General features: G+C 38.1%; 2 protein-coding genes across 2 annotated transcripts; both read left to right on the forward strand.

The window, feature by feature from the left end:
* Window positions 1-543: 543 nt before the first annotated feature.
* Window positions 544-9,556, forward strand: LOC141661074 (putative prolyl 4-hydroxylase 4). Its single transcript, XM_074468056.1, has 7 exons — window positions 544-665; window positions 757-814; window positions 894-998; window positions 1,368-1,425; window positions 8,003-8,178; window positions 9,055-9,124; window positions 9,216-9,556. Exons 1-7 carry the CDS (start codon window positions 544-546, stop codon window positions 9,509-9,511), a joined length of 885 nt encoding a protein of 294 aa, XP_074324157.1. The 3' UTR covers window positions 9,512-9,556.
* A 1,869-nt stretch (window positions 9,557-11,425) lies between these two features.
* LOC141659198 (histidine-containing phosphotransfer protein 1-like) lies at window positions 11,426-13,784 on the forward strand. The gene is made up of 6 exons (XM_074465973.1): window positions 11,426-11,902; window positions 12,009-12,139; window positions 12,228-12,296; window positions 13,022-13,093; window positions 13,203-13,275; window positions 13,498-13,784. Exons 1-6 carry the CDS (start codon window positions 11,843-11,845, stop codon window positions 13,549-13,551), a joined length of 459 nt encoding a protein of 152 aa, XP_074322074.1. The 5' UTR covers window positions 11,426-11,842; the 3' UTR covers window positions 13,552-13,784.
* Window positions 13,785-23,847: the final 10,063 nt, after the last annotated feature.

Consider the following 23,847-nt stretch of genomic DNA (forward strand, 5'->3'; position numbering starts at 1 on the left):
AACATGGAAAACTGGTCCTCGGAAATACTCAGTTCAATTTTCACAAAATACTCTTGACTCACAATGACCTCAATTCTACACACTGTTCCTGTGTCTCATAATAACTCCAGTTTACTTGCACTGTTCTCACTTCTCTGGCATTAAAAGTCTATATTTCTCTATTTACAATTTTAAACAAAACAAATAAATATTAGGCTTGAAAATGGAAAATAAATTATAAGCTATCTACAAGACAGTGAAAAATTCTATGCCCCTCTGTTTTTATATACGACGTTTAAATTTCCGGCATACAGTTTTACAGATAATGATTACATAAAATATGTAATTCTTAAAAAAATTAAAAATGATAATCGTGGTCTAAGTTTAACTAACAACTGACATTATAAACCAGGACTTGGTCCCTTCACTACACTATCGTATTTCTCGGTGCCTTGGATCACAGACATGCACTATATTGTCCCTCATCATCAGATCATGTCATAATTCGACGCAGTTAATTTGTTGACAGTTTATAAATTCTTAATTTCAGTACAATCTGAGCTCATGAATAAATTTTCAAAGTTCTCGGTGATCTTCCTCATTTCCATGGTGTCGATTTTTCGGAAATGTTCAAGCTTCGCCATTGTCAATCCTTCTAAAGTTACGCAAGTCTCATGGAAACCTAGGTAACTGTAATACTTTTATGTGAAATAAATATTTAAGATTGTACATGTACATTAATGCTGTGTTCTAATCGAGTTTGAATGTTGTGTACAGAGCTTTTGTGTATGAAGGTTTTCTTACCGATGATGAATGCGATCATTTGATATCGATTGTGAGTTTCGACTTCTGATCCTGAAATCATTTTGTATTATTCTTGTTACATTGTGGTGTAATTATTAGTAATGTGATAGGCTAAGCCGGAGTTGAAGAGATCATCTGTTGCGGATAATGAATCTGGAGAGAGTAAGCTTAGCGAGGTTCGGACTAGCTCCGGGGTGTTTATTGACAAGGCAAAGGTTTGAATTCTATCATTATTCATGTTAAATCTCGACCAATCTACATTCCAGATAAATCACACACTTCACTGGTGAAAAAAAAAAACGAAAGGAACCTACATTTTGTTTTATACGTGAACATAACTTCAGTCCCTCTTCTTCTAAATATTTTTCTTAGGTACATGGTTAAACTTTTTGTTCATAGTTGAGCAATGTGCTCTGCAGGAAAAAAGAATGTTGCTTTTTATATGATTTCTTAAGCTCTCTATGTTCTACAGATAATATAGGTTTTCAATGTGCAGCCTGCAGGGAATCACTTATTATGCTTCAATCATTTTTAATATCTTTTACTCATTTGTATATTGTAAACTTGTTTACATTGTCGCGCAGGATCCAATTGTTGCTGGTATAGAAGAAAAGATTGCAACCTGGAGTTTCCTGCCCAAAGGTTTGTTTGCAGGACACTGAGTTGCATAATGAAATTCTTTAACGCATACAACGATGATATTCATCGGAAATTCTTTTATACTTAAGACTAGTATTTAGCAAAATAGAAGTACTCAGACAGAAAATTCATGCTGAATGTGTGGGCTAGCCATTTGACTTTCAATTCCACAAGTCCAGTTTGGTGTGAAGTTACATACAGTATGTTCTTGTATTTCTAATTGAGATACACTTCTTTGTAGAAGATAGCCATCAGTTCTTTCACTCTTCTTCTCTTCTCTTGATACTCGATTGCAGCCATTCTATTTGATGTATGTAGGTACTAAAATTTGAAATTGTCAATGTTTGAGTACACTGCTCGGCTTTTATCACTTTTTCCAGTTCCACTCTTCCAATTATCCTACAGAAACCTAACACCTTAAGCATTGAGCATTAATCATGTTGTGGCTGTTTGCAGCGGTCTACCTGCCTCATGTGGCAGTATTCCGTCTTAGTAGTAAGAGAGAAAGCTTCCTAGCCCTATTCCAAGTGCTGGACCATTGATAACTAATACTGAAATATCTTTCACAAAAGTGTGATTAGTACTGCACTCTCCATATATGTTCTTGTTGTGTCCTTCTTATGAGTGGTAGACAAATGGAACTTAGTTGCAAGGTTTGGACCGTAAAGAACACACTAGCAAAATTGAAGAACGAGAATTAACAAAAAAAACTTCGTTTACTACAAACGCCAATCACAACTCGAATGAGAATCCAAATACTATAGGATACTGACTTAAGCAAACAAGCACACAACTCACTAATACGTATTTGATTACAACCCTGGGCTTTTCGAGAGACCCAGTGCTCTCCTCTCTATCTTAACTTTTACTCAGTAATCACATAACCCTAATTAGATCCCCCTTTCCTCCTTTTAACCCCCCCTCCTCGATCCCTCTCTTTTTTACATTTCTTTTTATCTTTATGATTATTTCTTTTCACGTTAATTGACCGTACTGCCCTTGACAAAATTAACCCTGGCCTGGTTCCTTTTGTTACGTCTAGCATACACGTGCAGCTTCTTCGTTGGGCCTGTGCAATTCATTACATTACCTCGCCCCCAAATGAGCACCTTGTCCTCAAGGTGGAAGTTAGGAAAACGGTTGGAGATTGCTGGTACCTCTTCCCAAGTAGCTTCATATACTGGTAGATTTTTCCACTTAAGCAAAACCTCCAAGTGCTGAGACTGTTCGTTGCCAATACGTCGAACCTCCAGTACTTCTTCTGGTTCCACCACAAGTTCAAGCTCAGTGGTAAGCTGTTCTGGAATAGCGGGGTTGCAGACAACAGACCCAATTGCTCGCCGAAGTTGGGATACATGGAAGACGGGGTGGATTCTGCTAGAAGGGGGTAGTTTCAGCTTGTAAGCTACCTGTCCAACGCGTTGAAGCACCTCAAAGGGCCCATAGAACCGTGCAACCAATTTTTCAAATGGTTTCCTAGCAAGAGAGCGTTGCCTGTATGGTTGTAATTTCAGGAAGACCATTTCCCCCACCTCAAAGCTGTCATCCCTTCGTTTCTTGTCAGCATTAATCTTCATTTTCTGTTGAGCTCGAAGCAAGTTTATACGTAACTCATCAAGAGTAGCATCACGTTCCAGTAATGTTTCTTCTATGCTGCCCACTAGAGTCTGCCCCCTGCCATATTTCAAAATCGAAGGTGGGTCTCGGCCATACAATATTTTGAAAGGTGTATGTCTAGATGACATGTGATGAGCAGAATTATAAGAAAATTCGGCCCATGGAAGCCATTTAGCCCAACCCTTGGGATGTTCCCCCACGAAGCAACGAAGATACGTTTCCAGGGTTTTGTTGACAATTTCGGTTTGGCCATCACTTTGCGGATGGTATGCAGTGCTTCGCTTCAGATTAGTTCCCTGGAGCTTGAATAGTTCTTGCCAAAAGTTACTCATAAACACTTTGTCTCTATCCGAGATAATCGAGGCTGGAAATCCATGTAAACGGACCACTTCCCGCACAAACGCCTCCGCCACTGTTAGTGCTGTGAAGGGATGTCGAATGCCAATAAAATGTGCATATTTGGAAAAGCGGTCGACAACGACCAGTATACTATCAACACCTTTAGACAATGGTAAACCCTCGATAAAATCCATTGACAGATCATCCCAAACTTGGGCAGGAATGAGTAAGGGCTGGAGAAGCCCTGTTGGTGATTGTTGAGACATCTTGTTTTGCTGACACACTTGGCAGCCCTGTACAAAACGCGAGACATCCTTCCTCATACCTGACCAATACCAATCAGCTGCTATGCGAAGGTATGTTTTAACATCTCCGGAGTGACCACCAATCGGAGAGCTGTGATATTCGTTTAGAATCAGAGACTTACAGCTGGAAGTACGGGGTATAACCATACGCCCTTTGTATAGCAACCTCCCTTCCTCCAAGGTGAAACCCACATGTTCTTTAACCTGAGATTGCAAGTCGTTCCTGATCTGTTGCAACAAGGGGTCTTTCTCCACTTCATCTCGAACATTCTTCCAATCAATCATTGGTATGGAAAGAATAGCACCCAGTTCTATCTGTCCCACCGATTTACGAGATAAGGCGTCTGCTGCTTGATTAACCCTACCTGGCTTAAACTGTACTTCGAAAGAATATCCAATAAGTTTGGCCACCCATTTCTGATAGTCCCCACATACCTCCCTTTGTTGCATTATGTGTCGAAGAGATTGTTGATCCGTACGGACAATGAAGTGTCTCCCTAACAAATAATACTTCCACTTTTGGATGGCCAGGCAAATTGCCATTAGTTCCTTTTCGTATATCGATTTATTCAAAGCTCGACGCCCTAGCAGCTTGCTGTAAAAAGCAATGAGGCGGCTATCTTGCATTAGAACTGCCCCTAATCCAAAACCAGATGCGTCTGTTTCGACCACAAACAACTTGGTGAAGTCCGGCATTGCTAAGACAGGAGGATGGGTCATTGCCTCCTTTAAACGATTGAACGCCATAGTTGCTTCTTCTGTCCAACGAAATGAATCTTTTCTTAGTTGGGCTGTTAACGGGCCTGTTATTTGTGCATACCCTGAGATGTATTTTCTGTAATACCCTGTCAACCCCAGGAAGCCCCTCAACTCTTTTAAATTCCTAGGTATTTCCCATTCCAGAACAGCTTGTATTTTGTCATTATCCACGAAAACCCCTTGACTAGATATGACATGTCCCAGATAAGCGATCCTGTCATGACCAAATGCACATTTCTTGAAATTAGCCACGAGTTTGCTGTCCTGCAGAATTTGTAAAACTTGTTGTAAATGACCTCGGTGCTCATCTTCTGTTTTGCTGTATATGAGGATGTCGTCAAAAAACACAAGGACAAATCTCCGTAAATATGGCCGAAAGAGGTCATTCATTAAGGATTGGAAAGTAGCCGGGGCATTCATTAAGCCGAATGGCAATACTAGGAACTCGTAATGTCCATCATGAGTCCGAAACGCAGTTTTATGCGTGTCTTCCTGCCTTACCAAGATTTGATGATAGCCTGCTTTTAAATCGAGCTTTGAGAACACCTTGGACCCATGTAACTCATCCAAGAGTTCGTCAATAATTGGAATCGGGTATTTATCGGGAATGGTCTCTTTGTTTAATGCCCGATAGTCGATACAGAATCGCCAAGATCCATCCCGCTTCTTCACCAACAACACTGGACTCGAGAAAGGACTGGTTGATGGTTTGATAATACCCGCTTGCAGCATTTCTTGTATCATCTTCTCTATCTCGTCCTTTTGACTTTGCGGGTACCTATATGGCCTCACACCTACTGGATTACTGCCTTCTTTAAGTCGTATTGTGTGCTCATGTCCCCGTGAGGGTGGCAGCCCAGTTTTCTCCGTAAATACTTCCCCAAATTGTTGGATAACAGGTGCCAGGAAGGCTGGTACCTCTGGTTCAGTAGCTCCTTTTCCTCCATTTTCGAGTGTTACCAGCTTATTCACCTCAACCAAGTACCCTTGCTTCTCTTTTTGAATGGTCCTTATCATGGCTTTTAAAGAGATTCGAGACCTCACTAAGGACGGGTCACCCATCAAGGTCACCATGTTATTCCCTACTTCAAACTGCATAAATTGGGATTTCCAGTTGGTCATTACATTCCCCAATTTCTCTAGCCACTGTACACCCAATATTACATCCGACGTACCCAAAGATAATGGCAAAAAATCCTCCTGTATAACCACTCCGCCATCTAGCTGCAACAATACCTCCTCACACACACCACTGCCCTTAATAGCTTCACCATTTCCCAGGGCCACACCAAATCCTCCAGAATTCGTCACGGCCAGATTTAACTCCCGTACTTTATCGAGCGACACAAAATTGTGTGTCGCGCTGGGATCGATCATGACAATAACTTCACAAGCCCCTAACAGACCTTTTAACTTCATTGTCTTGGGGTTTGACAACCCGATAACAGAGTTCAGAGAAACTTCAGTTTGCAGTGGTACCTCGAGAACAGTTTCTTCGGTAGGAGATGGTGGAGGCTCACTGCCTGCTTCGTCTGTGTCCTCATCTTCATCATCCTCCATAAGCAATACACTTAATTCCCTTTTCTTGCAACGGTGGCCAATCGACCACTTATCATCGCAACGAAAACATAGTCCCTTCGACCTTTTTTCTTGCAATTCCTTCTCCGACAGCCTTCTCACTTCACCTCCCCCTCTTCCTGCGCTCACTCGTGAGTATTTAGACAAGTTCACCCATGCCTGGGATTCTCCTGATCCTGTTGCCCAGCTTTTGATTGACGTGGGGCTAGACTGTGAGCTGTACGTACTAGCAGCTGTTGAAGGTGTGAAACCCTTGGCTGAGTATGTGTATGATCCTACCTTGACTGATCCTACACCAAACTTTCGCCAATTCACTGCCTTATTTTTTTTCTTCTACTTTTAGAGCCATATCCATTGCTTGTTCTAAGCTCATTGGCCCCAACAACCGCACCTCCGCCTTAACTTCATCCTTCAACCCATTTAAAAATTGACCAAGCAATATTTCTTCTGATATTCTTTCTAAAGGAGATGCAGTTTCAATAAATTTACGACGATATTATGCGACAGTGGTAGTCTGCACAGTGGCTAACCACTGTTTATAGAGCGACCCACCTTGGGATGACCTGAATTGCCTGAGCATTACCCCCTTTAAATCATCCCACCTCCTTATTGGTCTTCTCTTATTCTCCCATAGGTACCATTTAAGGGCGTCTCCTTCAAGTGCCACCACTACCCCATCCAATCTCTCCTCTTCTGTCAATTTGTAAAAATCAAAATACCGTTCAACTCTCACGATCCACCCATCTGGGTCTTCACCATCAAATAAAGGCATATCCAACTTCCTAAACCTCCATGACCCTGGCCCCCCACCAGAGCCCCCTCCACCATAATTTCCACTCCCCATCATTGGGCTTCCCATCACATACCCACCTTCAATCCCTTTGTGTGGACTAAGTCCTCCTATTCTCAACGGAGTTTCCGTCTTATTCACACTAGCTTCAAACCTTTCTGATCCCCCTGGGTTCTGTGTGTGAAAACTAGAGAGAGTAGTGCGTACCTCTGCCTGAAAATTATCCTGATCATTTTTCATGGCAAACAGCATCTTCTCATGTTGTTCTCTGGCTCGCGATATCCGCCCTTCTAAACGGGTCACCACAGAATCGAGTTTTACACTTTGCTTCCGAGCCACTTCCGCCTGTCCTTGTACCATCAACTCCCCCAACGACTGTTTCATCGACACCACAACCTTTTCCACCGCCATCGATACCAGATCTGTGAGCTTGGAATCCAAATTTCCCATCACATCTTCGAGCTCTTCAACTCGCTGACTCACTGTAGGTGTTGCAGGTGCCATGGATCGTATTCGCTCTGATACCACTTGTAAAGAACACACTAGCAAAATTGAAGAACGAAAATTAACAAAAAAAACTTCGTTTACTACAAACGCCAATCACAACTCGAATGAGAATCCAAATACTATAGGATACTGACTTAAGCAAACAAGCACACAACTCACTAATACGTATTTGATTACAACCCTGGGCTTTTCGAGAGACCCACTGCTCTCCTCTCTATCTTAACTTTTACTCAGTAATCACATAACCCTAATTAGATCCCCTTTCCTCCTTTTAACCCCCCTCCTCGATCCCTCTCTTTTTTACATTTCTTTTTATCTTTATGATTATTTCTTTTCACGTTAATTGACCGTACTGCCCTTGACAAAATTACCCCTGGCCTGGTTCCTTTTGTTACGTCTAGCATACACGCTGTGCAATTCATTACATGGACTTGTTAATGTATTGCAAGATGGCGATTGCATCTCCGAAAAAAAATTGACTTTGAACTCTTGTTTTGTGCATTTCTTATTCATTATAATCAAAACATCTCTGTCCATTTTACAAGTATCATACTTGAACAACAAGGACAAAATATGCAGTTGAAAGTCATGGCAAAAAATACAAAAAATTGCATGCACTCTAGGAGTAGTTATACAATTTGGGGTCTGCAATTGGTTATTTTTAACTTGTGTTTCCTGTTTTCAGAAAATGGAGAAGACATTCAAGTTCTAAGATATGAGCATGGGCAAAAATATGACCCACACTTTGATTTCTTCAGTGACAAGGTTAATATTGCAAAAGGTGGTCACAGAATAGTAACTGTACTCATGTATCTCTCTAATGTTGAACAAGGTGGAGAGACTGTGTTTCCCAAGGCAGAGGTTAGTTTGTGCTTCTTTAAGCAACAACAATAGGCCTAGCTAACTTGCATTTTGGTTAGAGTAGCGAGCATGATAGCTAGGATCCATCTCCAATGGGCTAACCTGGCACCTTAAAATTTTACATAGCCTAACGAAACTTAGCAAATTCAGCGACTGTCTCTGTCTTGCCATCTGATTCTTCTCTTAACCCTTTCTATTGTGCCGCGCTTAGTTAAGTTAGTAATATAATAATCAGATACAGAGGACATTCAGGTAGCATGATTGGTGTAAATGCAAATAAGGAAATTTAAGATTTCAGCTTCAGTTCTTATAGCTAGATATCTTAATATGATTTCCAGTCCTCCATTTTAGCCCTGTCCATGGATCTGTAAGTTATCATCCTGCATAAATTTAGCTTGCAAAATATCGAAAGAAGCATTGCGTCTTCGTATCATGTGATGTGTGTTCCTTCCACATACATACTTGATACTTGTAGAGTAAACTAGTAATGCTGGGATTTTTGCTATTAGAAGAATACAAAGTAATGCTGGGATTTTTAATGAGAAACACATGAGTTCTGATCTAATTTTTCATATATATCAAAAACAAATTGGGACTGCCTGATCAACTTTTGTTGGTTTATCAGATAGAATGGAGAAATATGAAACAGCTTTTAAATCATTTTGATAAAGCGCACAAGGAGTCTCCAAATCAGATCTTAAAGGATAGTATAATTATTAATGACTAATGAGTATATGCTACCATTGTTTTAGAAATTAACTTCTTACTAGGTAATCTCTTATCTATGATCTGTTGCTGAAGACACGAGCGAGGTTGTAGGGCTGACCTAGATTAAACTAATTCATCCATGTTCACGTTTCTGATGTTCTAATGTAGGAACCTTCAGGTCACAAATCTTCCAACTCAGATGCTGATTTATCAGAGTGCGCAAAAAATGGCGTTGCAGGTAATAATTTTGGAAAACATTTTTATTTAACGAATTTAGATATTTATATGCGTTGATAGAAGTATAAATTTAACGTCATAATTTGTGATAGTAAAACCGCGGAAAGGGGATGCACTTCTTTTCTTCAGTCTGCACCCAAGTGCAATCCCAGACGTACAAAGTCTCCATGCAGGTTGTCCAGTGCTCAAAGGTGAAAAGTGGTCAGCCACAAAGTGGATCCACGTCGACAGAGCTGACAAGATCATAAGAGATGATGCGGACTGCACAGACCATAACGATAATTGTGAACGGTGGGCAGCTCTTGGTGAGTGCCAGAACAACTCTGAGTACATGGTGGGAACTGCAGAGTTACCAGGATACTGTAGAAGAAGTTGTAAGTTATGTTAGCCTTCTGGTATGCATATTACCACTTCAGCATCCTACCCTTTTAAGTACTAGTTCACAATTAACACCATACATGTTAACATTCCATATCAAAAAGTACATGTGATGTAATATTCATCAGTTAATTTGTTTATGTAGCAAACCTATTTTTCTTGAATGTTTCAGCATCATCCTCTAGGTAGTTTCAGTTATTTTCCCGGTCTTCCATTACTCGTGGTTGTCTCTACAAATCCTTATGCAAAAAAATGGATGAGATGTGTACCATCTAAGATGAGAGAGTTTAGAGGAGAGAGAACATAATGATTTTTTTTTAAGATGCAACTGCTAGTATGAAGATGAAGGAGAAGGGATAGGAAAATTACACAAAACCACAATATAATAATCCTAATTTATGTTTTTGAATCGATCCAAAACCCGAAATTGCCACCCTATATCGACATATGTTCAAATAATATGACCATGATCTTTGAACTTGATCTTAAATCTGGTTTGTTACTTTGTTTGGGTTTGGACTAGTTAATTCCTCATGATTATGGCCATGCATGTTTTTAAGTAATAATTATCGACTGTCATCTTACACTTTATGTATTACCATGGAGTTTGTGTGGAAGATCCTTTATTGCATCTGTTCTTTTAACATGATTAGTAGTAAGAGTGGCTATTAACAATAAAAAAAATTCATAAATCACAAGTGGTTCTTGTTGCAAGAAGCATCACAATCCAAATGAAATCTTGTTTCTATATAATAACAAACAATTAAGAAAAGAAATGCTATAAATTCATAGCACTCCATACCTCACACAACTATGTCTATGTTATATATGAAAGAATCTAATCTAAAATCTATATGATAAGGAAAACAATATAAAAGAAAACCTGATCATGATCAGTTTGACAAAAGAAATGAAAGTAGTGTTCTTAAACAATATTTAAGCGATGCTCTTAGATACAACGCAAAGTTATTTGAATTATTTTATCAACAACCACAATCGCATGCTTGCTATGCAATTTGTGACAGCTAACCCATAGTTCTATTGTATTGTTTTGTTATGCCACTAGTTGTAGTGTCACGTCAAAAATTAATTTCAATAAAATAAAAGATTATACATATTAGATTTTTTGTAGACAAGTAAGGTTTATAGTTTTACTAAGCTCGATTGATTTGGCTCGAAGTAGAGTTTGTTCTAATTATAACTTGTTAGTGTTTTTAGCTTAGTAAGAAAATTTGAGATTTTGTGTATGATGATAACTGATAAGTCATATATTCGATTCCGCACTTGTGAGGTGTAATGACGTTGCGACTCACCAGTGTTATCATAAGTTCATTATGACGATAGCGCATTACAGGGATAAGGGCCAAATAATTTCAGATATATATATTCTTATTCATGATCGACCCTTTGAAATTAACGGATGTTATATAATGCTAACCCTTTGACATTGGCAAATGGCGAGTTGTGGGAGTAATTCACAGAGAAGACCAGCAAGTGAACTATTCTCCGAAAAGACATCACTTTTCAGCAGCAGCTGATAACATTGTTTAGCAGCAGAATAAAAAGAATAACTTGCTATGAAAAAGGAGGGGGTCCATGCAATGCACAACCAAAAAAAAAGTTGGTAGTAAAAACTACTCCCTCCGTCCCTAAAAACGTTTCCTATTTGTGTTGGACACGTTTGCCAATGCACACTTTTAATTGTTAATATCTTTAAATTCGTATTAGTATTAAATATAAAAATTTCACTGTATTAAAGTACTGATAAATACGAATCCAACGAGATCACTCATGATTATGTTTGATATTATAGATTAGACGTAAATTAGTAGTCAATCGCTTACCGTGAACAGTATCGAAAGTCAAATTAGGCAAAGTATTAAGGGATGGAGGGAGTATAAGATTGATGCCAATTTATCTGAGAAGAGTAGTAGTGGCAACTGGCAGCTAAGGCTAGTGGGATGTGATTGCATGACAAATCAAACACATTTCCAGAGAAAAATTAAAAGAGGAGAAAGAAGCATCAGATTCAACTCAAGAGTCCATTTAGTTCACAATCCCCAGAGTACCCAACAGATCAGCAGAGCCAAACTTTTGGATTTTGCCATTCCACTCTGTGTTTTCCACATTCATTTCACCAAGTACTTTCCAAGCTTTTCTATCCCCTTGATTCTGCTGCCATTATATACTATTTAATAATTATATCCCCACATAGTGTAGTATCTTATCTGCCAATAATATATCATCAACTAGTACAACTTTAGTCCTTTATTAAGCTTTAAGCTTTGAAGAGAATTCTTTTTTGTATACTCTGGAGTTTTAACCTCAAGAAGATTTAAGCATGGAGGTTGGTCAGTTGCAGAGGAGATTTCTTGAATACACTGCATCATTGTTTAACCAGGTTGGATCATCTTTGTAACTTGTGATTTTTGTGTGTTCTGTTTTTTTTTCTTTATCTTTAATTTGGTTGTAGTCAGTTTTGAATTTTTTTTGTTTGTCACTTTAAGGGGTTGTTGGATGCTCAGTTCCAACAGCTACAACAACTGCAAGATGAGAGCAACCCTGATTTTGTGGTTGAAGTGGTCTCTCTCTTCTTTGAAGATTCCGAAAAGCTTCTTAATGATCTTACCATTGCTATGTCTCTCTCTCTCTCTCTCACACACACACACACACTACACACTTTTGTTTTGTTAGTAGTAATATTCTGATACATATCTGTATATCAGAGGCCAGCAGACTGTAGATTTCAAGAAGGTGGATGCTTATGTTCATCAGTTTAAGGGTAGCAGCTCCAGGTATATAATAAACCTAAGGCTTGCAATTAACATGTATCCTGCTTCATATTATCTCATATAGTCATCATATATCCTTGGGTCTAGTAGCTGCAGTTTCATTTTATAATCTTCTCTTTCAGTTTCTTTCTTTTTCTGCTTGCCTTGTACTGTAATTGGGGGCTTTTCTCTTAGAGCACCCACAATGCTAACAACTTAAAAGGTATTTTATATCCCCTTGATTCTGCTGCCATTATATAGTATTATTGCTAACTAAGTTTAAAACAATGTTGGACTCCAATGCCAAACAAAGTTGCTCTTAAGTCTTAATGAATAGCGTTTCAAAAAAAAAAGGGTAAAAAAAGGTAAGCGGCCCATGTACAATTTAAACAATATATTAAGTTATGACTTATGAAAAAAGAATCATGGTTTAAAAATTTCACTAGGTAATCAGGCACAGGCAGATCACTTATCAGCATTATGGTAGGATCGTCAAGAACTTCTTTTAGGATCAATGTTCAGGGTGACTTCCGATCATGTAGTTCTAGACTAAAGTGTCGAAGGAGATTTTAATTTATTTAAAAGTTTATTTTGGCAAACCTTGATACATGTAAGATGTAGCGATACTGTGCACAATCAAACTCGACATTCCATATTTGAAGGGAGTATGCTTAAAGTTTTTAATTTACTCGGGTAGGGGAAATTTTGGTAGTTATAGAAGATGTTTTTCTCTTATTATTTGGTTACAGCATTGGTGCTCAGCGAGTCAGAAATGCCTGCATTGCTTTTCGCAGCTTCTGTGAGGAGCAGAACACTGAAGCGTGAGTACTTATCTATTACTAAAATTCTAATCAATAATAATCACTTCTTTCTTTTTACACAATATCTTTATCTGTTGGCTAAACAAAAATATGAATATGTTACGCGTAGATGCATGAGATGTCTGCTACAACTAAAGCAAGAGTATTCACTAGTGAAGGATAAGCTTCAAGATTTGTTCCGGGTGAGCTCTTTAGAATTATATATTGGATCATACTTTTTAAAAATATATATGTAGAGACTCAAATGGTTGTTAATGAAATTATGAGCATAAGACTCTTACACATCTGTTCCTCCGTTAATAGCCCGGGTTGCCTTGATAGTCAGTTTAATATGCATTACTTTTTTTTTCGGGGTGATATATTAAATTCCTAAGAAAGGATTTGGCTTTAATTTTCTGTTGCAGTTGGAGCAACAGATTGTGGAAGCTGGTGGTGCCATTCCTATGCTGGAGTATTGAAGTTGGGGGTTGATTCAAATGTGTTTACCTTGGAGTCTTGGACCGAGTAGTTTTCTTCGGATTTTACTCTTTCTGTGATTTTACTTTCTTGGAGGAAAATTATGATGAATTTGCTTAATTTGTCTAAATCTTAGCTTTTATCATTGGTCTTATGCCCTGCTAAGAATCACATTAGAGGAGGTGTGGATACTTGCTTATGAATTTATTGCATGCACAATGCTCTTTTAAATGTCTGATATGTGAGCGCACGTGTGCCCTCGCTCACATGTGTGTGTTTATTTCTTATGAATTTTTTCTTAGGAAACTATTTCACCAATGTTATAGATATCTAGAAATGAGTAAATACTACAATATAATTTTAAATGCAGATAGATTACTGTGCTTTTCCTGATTATTGCAAATCTGTGGCGATACTGGGGCTAATATTACTACATAGTTCTTGCATGAGGGAGACCATATAACATCACAAACTTATAACCATCGACTGTCCTTAAAGCAAGCAGTGTTTCACTAAACATATGATGCATACTTGATAAATATACAGATGGTGACATAGGCCGTCAACAAGGATGATAAAAGGCTTGGTCAAATAGTCAGCTAGATCAGTCAAATATGAAATGAGCGGGAAAAATAGTTAGAAAAGTTGTTAGATATTGAGTTTGATATAAGTGATAGAATTAAGAGAGTAGAACAACAACAATGTAAAAAATAAGTTCTGTAACACATTCTTCTTCATCTTCAATATATCAGTTCTTCATTTTTATGCTTGTAACATGGTATCAGAGCCTGTAAAAGCTTGATTAATGGCTTCGATTGATCCATTTCGTCACAAGCAATCATTCATTTCATAAATTTCTTGAAGACTTCATCATCATCTTCATCACCAAATCACTTTGTTTTCAGACGCTTGTGTGTTTCAGTGATAAATTGACAAAAGATTCATTAGCTTCTTCTCGAATTGATCAAGATAAGCATCAATTTCTTATACAAATAGTGTTGATTTTATCTTCTTATGTTCGTGTTATACTATTGTGATTCATTCTGCTTTCGATTGAGTCTGTTCTGCTCTCACAACAAAAGAGTGTAAAAACAGTAGCAATTGCACACAATCTGTTTGATCATTTGCATCATAGAGATTCTCATAGAATTTAGCCTAAAGTCATGACTACTTCTGCATCATACTCATCTGCTGCAATGAGATCCAGTTCCTCCAGCACTCTATTAGATGTCAATCATCCTTACTATCTGCATCCTTCATATAATCCAGGATTAGTGCTTACTACTATGATTCTTGATGAACAAAATTACAGTCAGTGGCAACGATCAATGGAAATTGCTCTCTCATCAAAACTCAAGTTAGGTTTTGTTGATGGTTCATATTCACAACCCGCAGTTAACACTTCTCTGTATGCTCACTGGATGAAATGCAACAATATGGTCACTTCATGGCTGTTAAACTCAGTTTCTGGAAATATCAGAAACATTGTTGTTTACATGAGATCAACCAAATTAATTTGGGATGATCTACAAACTAGGTATGCTCAAACAAATGTTCCCAAACTGTTTAGTTTACGGAAAAAGATTACTCATTTATCTCAGGAAACTTTATCTGTGGCTGCCTACTTCACTAAGTTCAAGACATTACATGATGAGCTAGAATGTCTTACTGCTACTCCAAGGTGTACTTGTTTAAAGTGCACTTGCACTATCAATGTCAAACTGGATACTCATGAGAAAACTATTCAGTTAACACAATTCTTGATGGGTCTTAATGAGCACTTTACTGGAATCAGAGGACAGATATTGTTGTTAGGAGTTGTCCCACATCGTTTGTGGGATGGGCAGTTTGCTAGAATATAAGCAGCCAGATAACTCCAATTAGTATGAGGCCTTTTGGGAGGTGCCCAAAAACAAATCCGTGCGGGCTCGGCCCAAAGCGGACAATATCATACTAATGTGGAGTTAAGGCGTGCTCAGCAAGCCCAACAAGTGGTATCAGAGCTATGGTTGTGACGGTCCATAACAATCTCACGTGGGCTCCAAAAGTGACCTAGGAAGATGCAGATGGGCTTATCCCAGAATGGGCTCAAGGAAAAGACAGACGGGCATTCCAGTATGGGCCTAGGGGAGTAGATAGCCAGATGGACTTTCAGTATGGGTCGAGGGGGAGCCTGGTCACACTGAAGGAGGCAGAATCGACAGATGTCGGGCCCGATGTGTGAAGGGGGAGATTGTTAGGAGTTGTCCCACATCGTTTGTGGGAGGGGCATTTTGCTAGAATATAAGCAGCCAGATAACTCCAATTAGTATGAGGCCTTTTGGGAGGTGCCCAAAAACAAATCCGTGCGGGCTCGGCCCAAAGCAGACAATATCATACTAATGTGGAGTTAAGGCGTGCTCAGCAAGCCCAACAATTGCTTATGACACCTCTACCATCATTGAGTCAGTACTATGCAATGCTTCTACAGGATGAGAATCAGAGGGAAATTACTGGTCAGGCACAAGCAATTACTGATAATATAGCTATGTCTATCAAAACTAGACCATCATTTCAGAGAAATTTCAAGAAATCTGCTTCTGACAGCCCAATCTACTGTGAATACTGTCATATGACTGGACATACAAAGGACAGATGTTACTGTCTTCATGGATACCCTACTTGGCATAAACTACATGGTAAACCAAAACCTAAACCCAAGAATCTGTCTGCTAGGAATGTCATGACAGCAACTGTTCAAGGTGATCTCAAGGCTGATACTTCTAAAACGGAGTCTAATACTTCTTCAGAATCAGGTAGTTTCAATGAAGGACAGTATAAGCAACTTATGCAGATGTTTCAGCAAAGTTTCAGGACTAATACTGGACAGACAGATGGCTCTCCATATGCCTCTGTAAACAGTGCTCAGTTTGCAGGTAATATGTTTCACTTTGCTAGTCCTGTTAATGCTATACCACATACTGATGCTGATTGGATTATAGAAACTGGTGCCACAGATCATGTGACACCATATATACACCTATTACACAATCTGAGAAAGTGTGAGTCAGTTCTTTATTTGCCAAATGGTGGGACTGCTAAAGTTACACACCTAGGTTCATTTTCTTTATCATCTTATCTGACTTTACACAATGTTCTGTGTGTTCCTGAGTTTCAATATAATTTGTTATCAATATCAAAGTTGCTTTCTGACAGTAACTTTAATATGCTTTTTCATGATAACAAATGCATTCTTCAGGCCCCTGTCTTGATGAGGGACCTAAAGATTGGTAAAGCTATCAATGGTCTGTATATTCTGAATACTGATCATCTTAATCATGAAGCTACATGTGCCTCCATCTCCTCTCAGACTTCTGTATCTTCTCTTTGGCATGTCAGAACTGGACATGTTCCACACTCTGTACTAAACATGTTTCCTTTTCCTTGTAAATCATAGTTGTCTCATGATTGTGACAGTTGTCACTTGTCTAAACAAATTAGGAAACCTTTTCCTTTAAGTGATTCTGTTAGTACATCTATATTTGACTTAGTTCATATGGATTTATGGGGTCCGTATAGAATTAAAACTCATGGAAACTGTATGTACTTCTTAACTTTGGTGGATGATAAATTAAGGGCTGCCTGGTTATACTTGTTATCTGATAAGTCAACTGTTTCCTCTATTTTGACAGAATTGGTTGCATATGTCAAAACTCAATTTAATCTTACTGTTAAAACATTTCGCTATGATAATGGTACTGAATTTGTTAATCAAAAAGTTCAGTCTTTATGTGCTACTCATGGAATTGTTCACCAGACATCATGTGTTTATTCTCCTCAGCAGAATGGTTTAGTTGAAAGAAGACATAGGCATCTTCTCAATGTAGCTAGAGCATTAAGGTTTCATGCTCACATTCCACTTTCTTTGTGGGGTGATTGTATTTTAACAACATGCTATCTAATTAATAGAACACCAACTCCTCTTCTTCATGAAATGACACCTTATGAAGTTTTATTTGGTCAGAAGCCAGATTTCTCCCAGCTTAGTGTATTTGGCTGTTTATGTTTTGCAACAGTAGTACCTAAGTCATCTGATAAGTTTGCTCCAAGAAGCATCAAGGGTGTGTTTTTAGGTTATCCCTATGCCACAAAAGGTTACAAAGTTTTAAATCTTTCCACAAAACAGGTTTTTGTATCCAGAGATGTTACCTTTATTGAAACATCTTTTCCTTTCAAGCACATTACATCTACTCCATCACTTCCAACATTATTCCATGACACATCATCATACTATGCTACTGACCCGATTACCTCATTTCCATTACCTGATCTTGATAATTCATCAGATTCTTCTCCTCAGTTTGTTGCTGAGTCTCCAACTAATTCACCCGTGAACACTAATGAGACTGTTGACACTACTACACACTCTCCTGACTCTAGTCCTTCTACAGTTACCCCTATACTTCCACCTCAAGTGTCAGATAGACCTTAGAGAGTCAAACAAGTTCCTAGCAGGTTTAAAGATTTCACAGGTCTACCTTCCACCTTTGTTAATTTCATCACTGCTGTCAAAGCTCTGAAACCTACCACTTTTAAATAAGCAACTCAATTTAGTGAGTGGTTGTAAGTCATATGTCATAGACCTATTTGTATATTCGAGGATTCAACTCAACTCAAATAAGAATATAATAAGTAAATAGTGGATCGACCGTCAAAGAGATCTCGCAAAGTAATATCTGTCAAAGGATTCAGAGACAATGTTCATCTACAGACTTGAGGAGTTAATTCACTGGAAGAAGTTCAAGAAGTTGATCATGCCTCAGTGATAATAAATCAAGATCGTGGATTTAATCAAGTGACAGAGATCTCGTCAGGGTATCAATAAATTACAAGGATTTAATCTGAAGAAAATCAAAGTGTCAGAGTCAAGACATGAAGAAACGTCACGGAAGTTAGTCACTCATGAACCAGACAGTACATCGAGTGTCAACGTTGAAGTGGTGGAATTGATTCATAATTTTCAGTGATTTTCAGAAGATTTGCAGAAGAATGGTTGCTGCTCAAGACTAGAATTAATTCTCTATTAATTAATTAAGTCATCTAATTTAATTAAGAAAATAAATTATATCTGCGAAGAATAATTTATTTATTAATTGAATTAATTGATTAATTAATTCTGAATTAATTATAGGAATTTTAGGAATTTTCAGAAGTTTAATTGGATTAAATTCAAGGCTTAAATCAGCAAAACAAATGGAAATGAACTAGCATGACAATCAGGATTGTCATACCGATTGTCATGCTAGGCCATTCTCCATTGTCATACCGAAAGTTACTCTAGGAGGGTAATTGTCTTGCTAGTTCATTCTGATTGTCTTGCTAGTTCATTCAGATTGTCTTGCTAGTTCATTCAATTGTCCTACCGAAAGTCATACAAGCTATAGGATTGTCATGCCAATTCAATTCTATTGTTGTGCTGATTTAAAAAGAAGCAGAAGACTTTTCTTTAAAAAAACTCAATCATTTCAAACAAAAATACAAGAACAAGAAAGCAGCCGCCTCTGAAACATTTTATTTTCTCATCTGCTTTATTCAAGATCATAATTTCTAGATTGTAATGTTAAATCTAATCCACTAGAAATCTTTATCTTGTTCTTGTATATCAATCTAGCGGATTAAAATCCCTAGAACTTAATCTCAAATCGCGTTTAGCATTTGATTCTAATTATTGCAAAAACAGAAAAAGTTCATGTCGAATTTATTCTAAATTTGTGATAATTAATTTGAGATTAATTCCTTGTAATCGATACAGTTGTTGTAACACCTTTCAAGTTTAATAATATTTTTATTTAACTTGAATTTTGTTTCACATTTTTTATTCCGCATTTAATTCGATTATTTGGTACTGTTTGTATTCAACCCCCCCTTCTACAAACACATTGGGACCCAACAATTGGTATCAGAGCCTTCTGATTAACGAACAAATCAAGATCCTAGACTTTTGTGATTTTTCAACTCCTTGAATTTTTATTTATTCAAAAATTCATAATGACTTCACATAAAGTTGGAACCGTTAAAATTCCACAATTTGATAAAGAGAATTATATCATGTGGAAGAAGAAGATGCTATTATTTTTACAAGTTGCAAATCCCAAATATTCAAACTTGTTAAAGAAGGGTATAAAAACTCCGATGGTTATTGAACCGGAGGTAATAATAGATGGTGTGGTGACTACTGAAGCTAGAACCTATCCAAAAGAGCCTGAAGATTTTACTCCTGCTGAGAAGGAAGAAACCTCCTTGGATGCCAGCCTTCAATTAATATTAATTGATTCCCTTGATCCCTTGATGAACAGACATGTGATGAACTGTAAAAATTCCAAACACATGTGGGAAACTATTGAGGTGATTAATGAAGGCACAGAGGAAGTTAGGGAGAACAAGTTGGAAATCCTAACCTCTGAATATGAACATTTCAAATCAAATCCAGGAGAAGGAATTACTGAAGTGTTTGAGAGGTACAATGCGTTGATCAACAACCTGAACATCAATGGAAAGTTTTATTCAATCAGGGAGGTCAACAAAAAGTTCCTTTTAACACTGCCAGCTCATCTTGAACATAGAATCACTGCCATTAGAGAAGCTAGAAATCTGAGTGAGATTTCTTTGGACAGGCTCTATGGAGTGTTAAAAACCTATGAGTTGGAGCAGATTCAACAGAAGGAAGTCTACGGGAAGGATAGAATGGTCAGCACATCTACTGCACTTGTAGCTGAAGGTCAACAACAACAGCAATCTCAACAACTGGAGAGAATGGTACAGTTTTCCAAGGCTGAGGAAAATATGTTAGTAGCAGAATATGATCCTCCTACTACAAATCAATCAAGTGATGATTTTTATTCCTTGGAAGAGCTGGAGCAATTGGAAGACGAGTCAATGGCCCAAATTGTCAAGAGATTCTCCCATGTCAGATTCAAGAGGAATCCCAAGCTTAAGTACAAGTCCAACTACAACAAATTCCAGAAAGGTGGATCTTCATCCTCTAACACCAGCAGTGGTGGATACAAAACAGGGATGGTTGATCGGAGCACCATTAGATGCTATAACTGCAATGAGTTGGGACACTTTGCCACAGAATGTAGGAAGCCAAAGCAAGTAAGAAAGAACTCTGGAAGGGCTTATCTGGCAAAGGGAAGAAGCTGGGATGATACTGACAGTGAAGATGAAGATGAAGGAAATCTTGCTCTTATGGCTATTGATGGAAAAGCTTCATCGTCAAGAATAGAGGTAAAACTTTCTGATGCTGAAATGGTTTATCATCTAAGAGGTAACTTAGATTGTGCACGTCGTGATAATGAACTGTTAAGTTTACAGATCACAGACCTTGAGAAAGAGGTCAATGAATTAAGACTTGTGCACATTAATCAAGACAAATTAAAAGAACAGGTATCTTTTCTAGAGAATAGAGTTGACTGTTATAGAAAACTCGAAACTATTCTCAAAGACAAGATCACCGGTCTTGAGACTAAGGTTAGAGCCTACTTCAATTCTTGTTCGAAGGCTAAAGAGTTCTACAGTAAGCAAGCTGTTAATCAAACATCTGGAATAGGTTATGATTACAATGCTGCTATTGGAGAATTAGGCATAAACTCCCCTCCTCATGTCTGTGCTAAAGGGAGGGAAGTACCACATGTGCTTAAGGGTGTTGATGAACCCCTCTATAAAGCATCAATTGCTGAACCATTTGATGCGACCTCTTCTGTTATTCAAGAAGAAATACGTGCTGAGGATCATGCTTATGAGAAGATTGTTTCCAAGTCAAGTGAGTCGAAAGTTCCAGTCAAAGTTGTGAAAGCAACTGAGACTAACTCAGACACACATGAGTTGGATAACAATAATGCCATGTCTACCATGCATAAACTGCCTGCTGTTAATCACTCTCATAAAGCATGTGGTGTTGCTAATTGTATGTCTTGTGCTTTTAATATGATGTATGCTTATTTTAATGGTAAGCATGTGTCTAATGATAAGACTACTCCTCGTCAGCATGTGAATAACAAGAAGCATGATAGGTCTAAGACTGCTAGTCCTTCTAAGGCTAGAAAGGAGACATTTGTGCCTAAGCTTAAACAGAAATTTGTTAACGCTGTTTACAAGGTCAAATGTTCAGTCATTGAGAAAGTTGAGGCAATTAAAATTAAAAATGTTGTTTTGCCTGACAAAGGACAGTTCTACAAGTATGCCGGGCCCAACCAAGTTTGGGTTCCGAAGAAGGTCTAATCCATTTGAAGTGCAGGGCATTAAACAAGTATAACCGGTAGTGTGGATTCTTGACAGTGGATCATCAAGACATATGACCGGAGATAGAGCCCTGCTATCAAATGAGGATTGAGAAAGCTGGCCCCCTGATTACCTTTGGAGATAACAGCAAAGGTTTATCCGAGGGATATGGCTGTTTGCAAGCTGGGAATGTTATCATTGTAATTTTGTATATTGTGCTAGGTTATTATCAGGAAGCAGTATCTAACATATAGCACCAGTGACGAGACTTGAGAATATTACGACATATCAGGCACTTGCTGCACATTACACTTGGAATTGTACTCTAGTAAGATGTGTACAAGTGTACTCCTGGTTGGTGAGTCAAAAGAGGAAGTCAATGCACCACAGTTCATGGACTTTGCAGTTGCAGATCTATTGGACTATGCAATCTCTTCTTCACAATCTCACTTCAGGTTGGTATGAACTAGTATACTGCTCAAGCAATCGTCAAGGACATGGTATGGCACTCTAACAAAAGTTATATTGTTATATGAACTAGTAGAGTCGTCATATTTATAACTATCTTATCACTAAGCACAATCATATTGTTTTATATGTGCAGTGATATATTAATAATGCAACATAACAATTAGTATCTAAAGTACTTGACAAGTATCGGTCAATGATATCTTGTTAACATTATGTTGCAGATATTTGTAAGCTTTTGATATGAATGAGAATTACTTAGACTTTACCCTAAGTGATCAATGTTTTATCAAAAACTCATTCATATTGAAAAAACAAAATCAAACTTCTTTCTACATTAGTGATTTCTTATGTCATGTAAAATCTTTTGAAATCATTATTGTAAATCATTTTCTCTCTATTACCATATGTTCTGTGTTACAGGTTCAGTCTCCAATGACTTTCTTTCATTAACATTCATGAGGTTGAAAACCCACAACGTCTATCCCAGACTGTAAAGACAAACACAAAAACAGAACCAACCAACACTCTCTTACCACTAAATGTAGTATGAATGAGCGTGAGGGAGATAGTGCCTAGTGCACCACATAAGGAAGGTTCTGTAGTCAACCCAGTAGCTCTGTCTCATACATAGATAAGTAGTATTTAAACCGAGACAACTGCTAGCCCCCATACATCTTCTCAAAAAGATGTAATGGCTGAAAAGGCACAAAAACAGTTACTAGATTTATTCTCTCAACAGGGTGAGTCTATTGAATTTTGCCTGTCGGCCAAGGTATCCGATGTAGTGTCACCACTTCAAACATAATCAATTCTTGATGCACAAGGAGAGGTTACACACACAAAGGATGAGTTGACGGAAACAAGAGTTTCGACCATTTTAAGGTCAGATTCGATTGTTCAAGGTTCGTTAGTGGACCAATTGCCTTTACAGGTGTTAGGAGAGGATACTGATCCAAAAGCCATATGTCAGTGGTCAGTGTCTACCTCCCCAGGCTTAAATCCCCTGGATGCATCTGCGGATAGTGGATCTGACATAGGTGCAGATCGGCAACTTGTTGACAATGATTCAGATATTACCTGATAAGTCACAAGGAAATGTCTTCACAGACATTAGAAGGAAACTTTGATCCTTATGCTAAATTTGTTGGATCATTGTTTACCTTCCCAGAATTCAAATCTGGAATCCTAAAAGGGAAACTAGCAACTTGTAAATTATGACTCAGATTCATCTGACGAGTTTAACAAGGATGGGGATTTGTGAACTCCCATTGCACCACCTGTGACCTCCTTAAGGATGGCTAAGGTGATTTTCCTTGCAGGTACAGCTGGATTATGGAGCTATGAGAGAAGAGTGATACACTTGTGAGAATGAGTGTAAACACGAGTGGAGAGAAGAGTGAAACACATGTGAGGTACACTAAACAGAATCACACACTCACAGTGAGGAAGAAAGAGAAACTACTTGTTATTTCTTTTCCAACCAAGTGAAATATGAGAACTCCTTCAGACGACGGCATACATTCCTTCTTTAAGGGGGAGATAAAAGCTTAAGAAATAGTTTGGAGGAT

Source organism: Apium graveolens, chromosome 5 (genome assembly GCF_009905375.1).
Source record: "Apium graveolens cultivar Ventura chromosome 5, ASM990537v1, whole genome shotgun sequence".
In the NCBI taxonomy this organism is placed as follows: Eukaryota; Viridiplantae; Streptophyta; class Magnoliopsida; order Apiales; family Apiaceae; genus Apium; species Apium graveolens.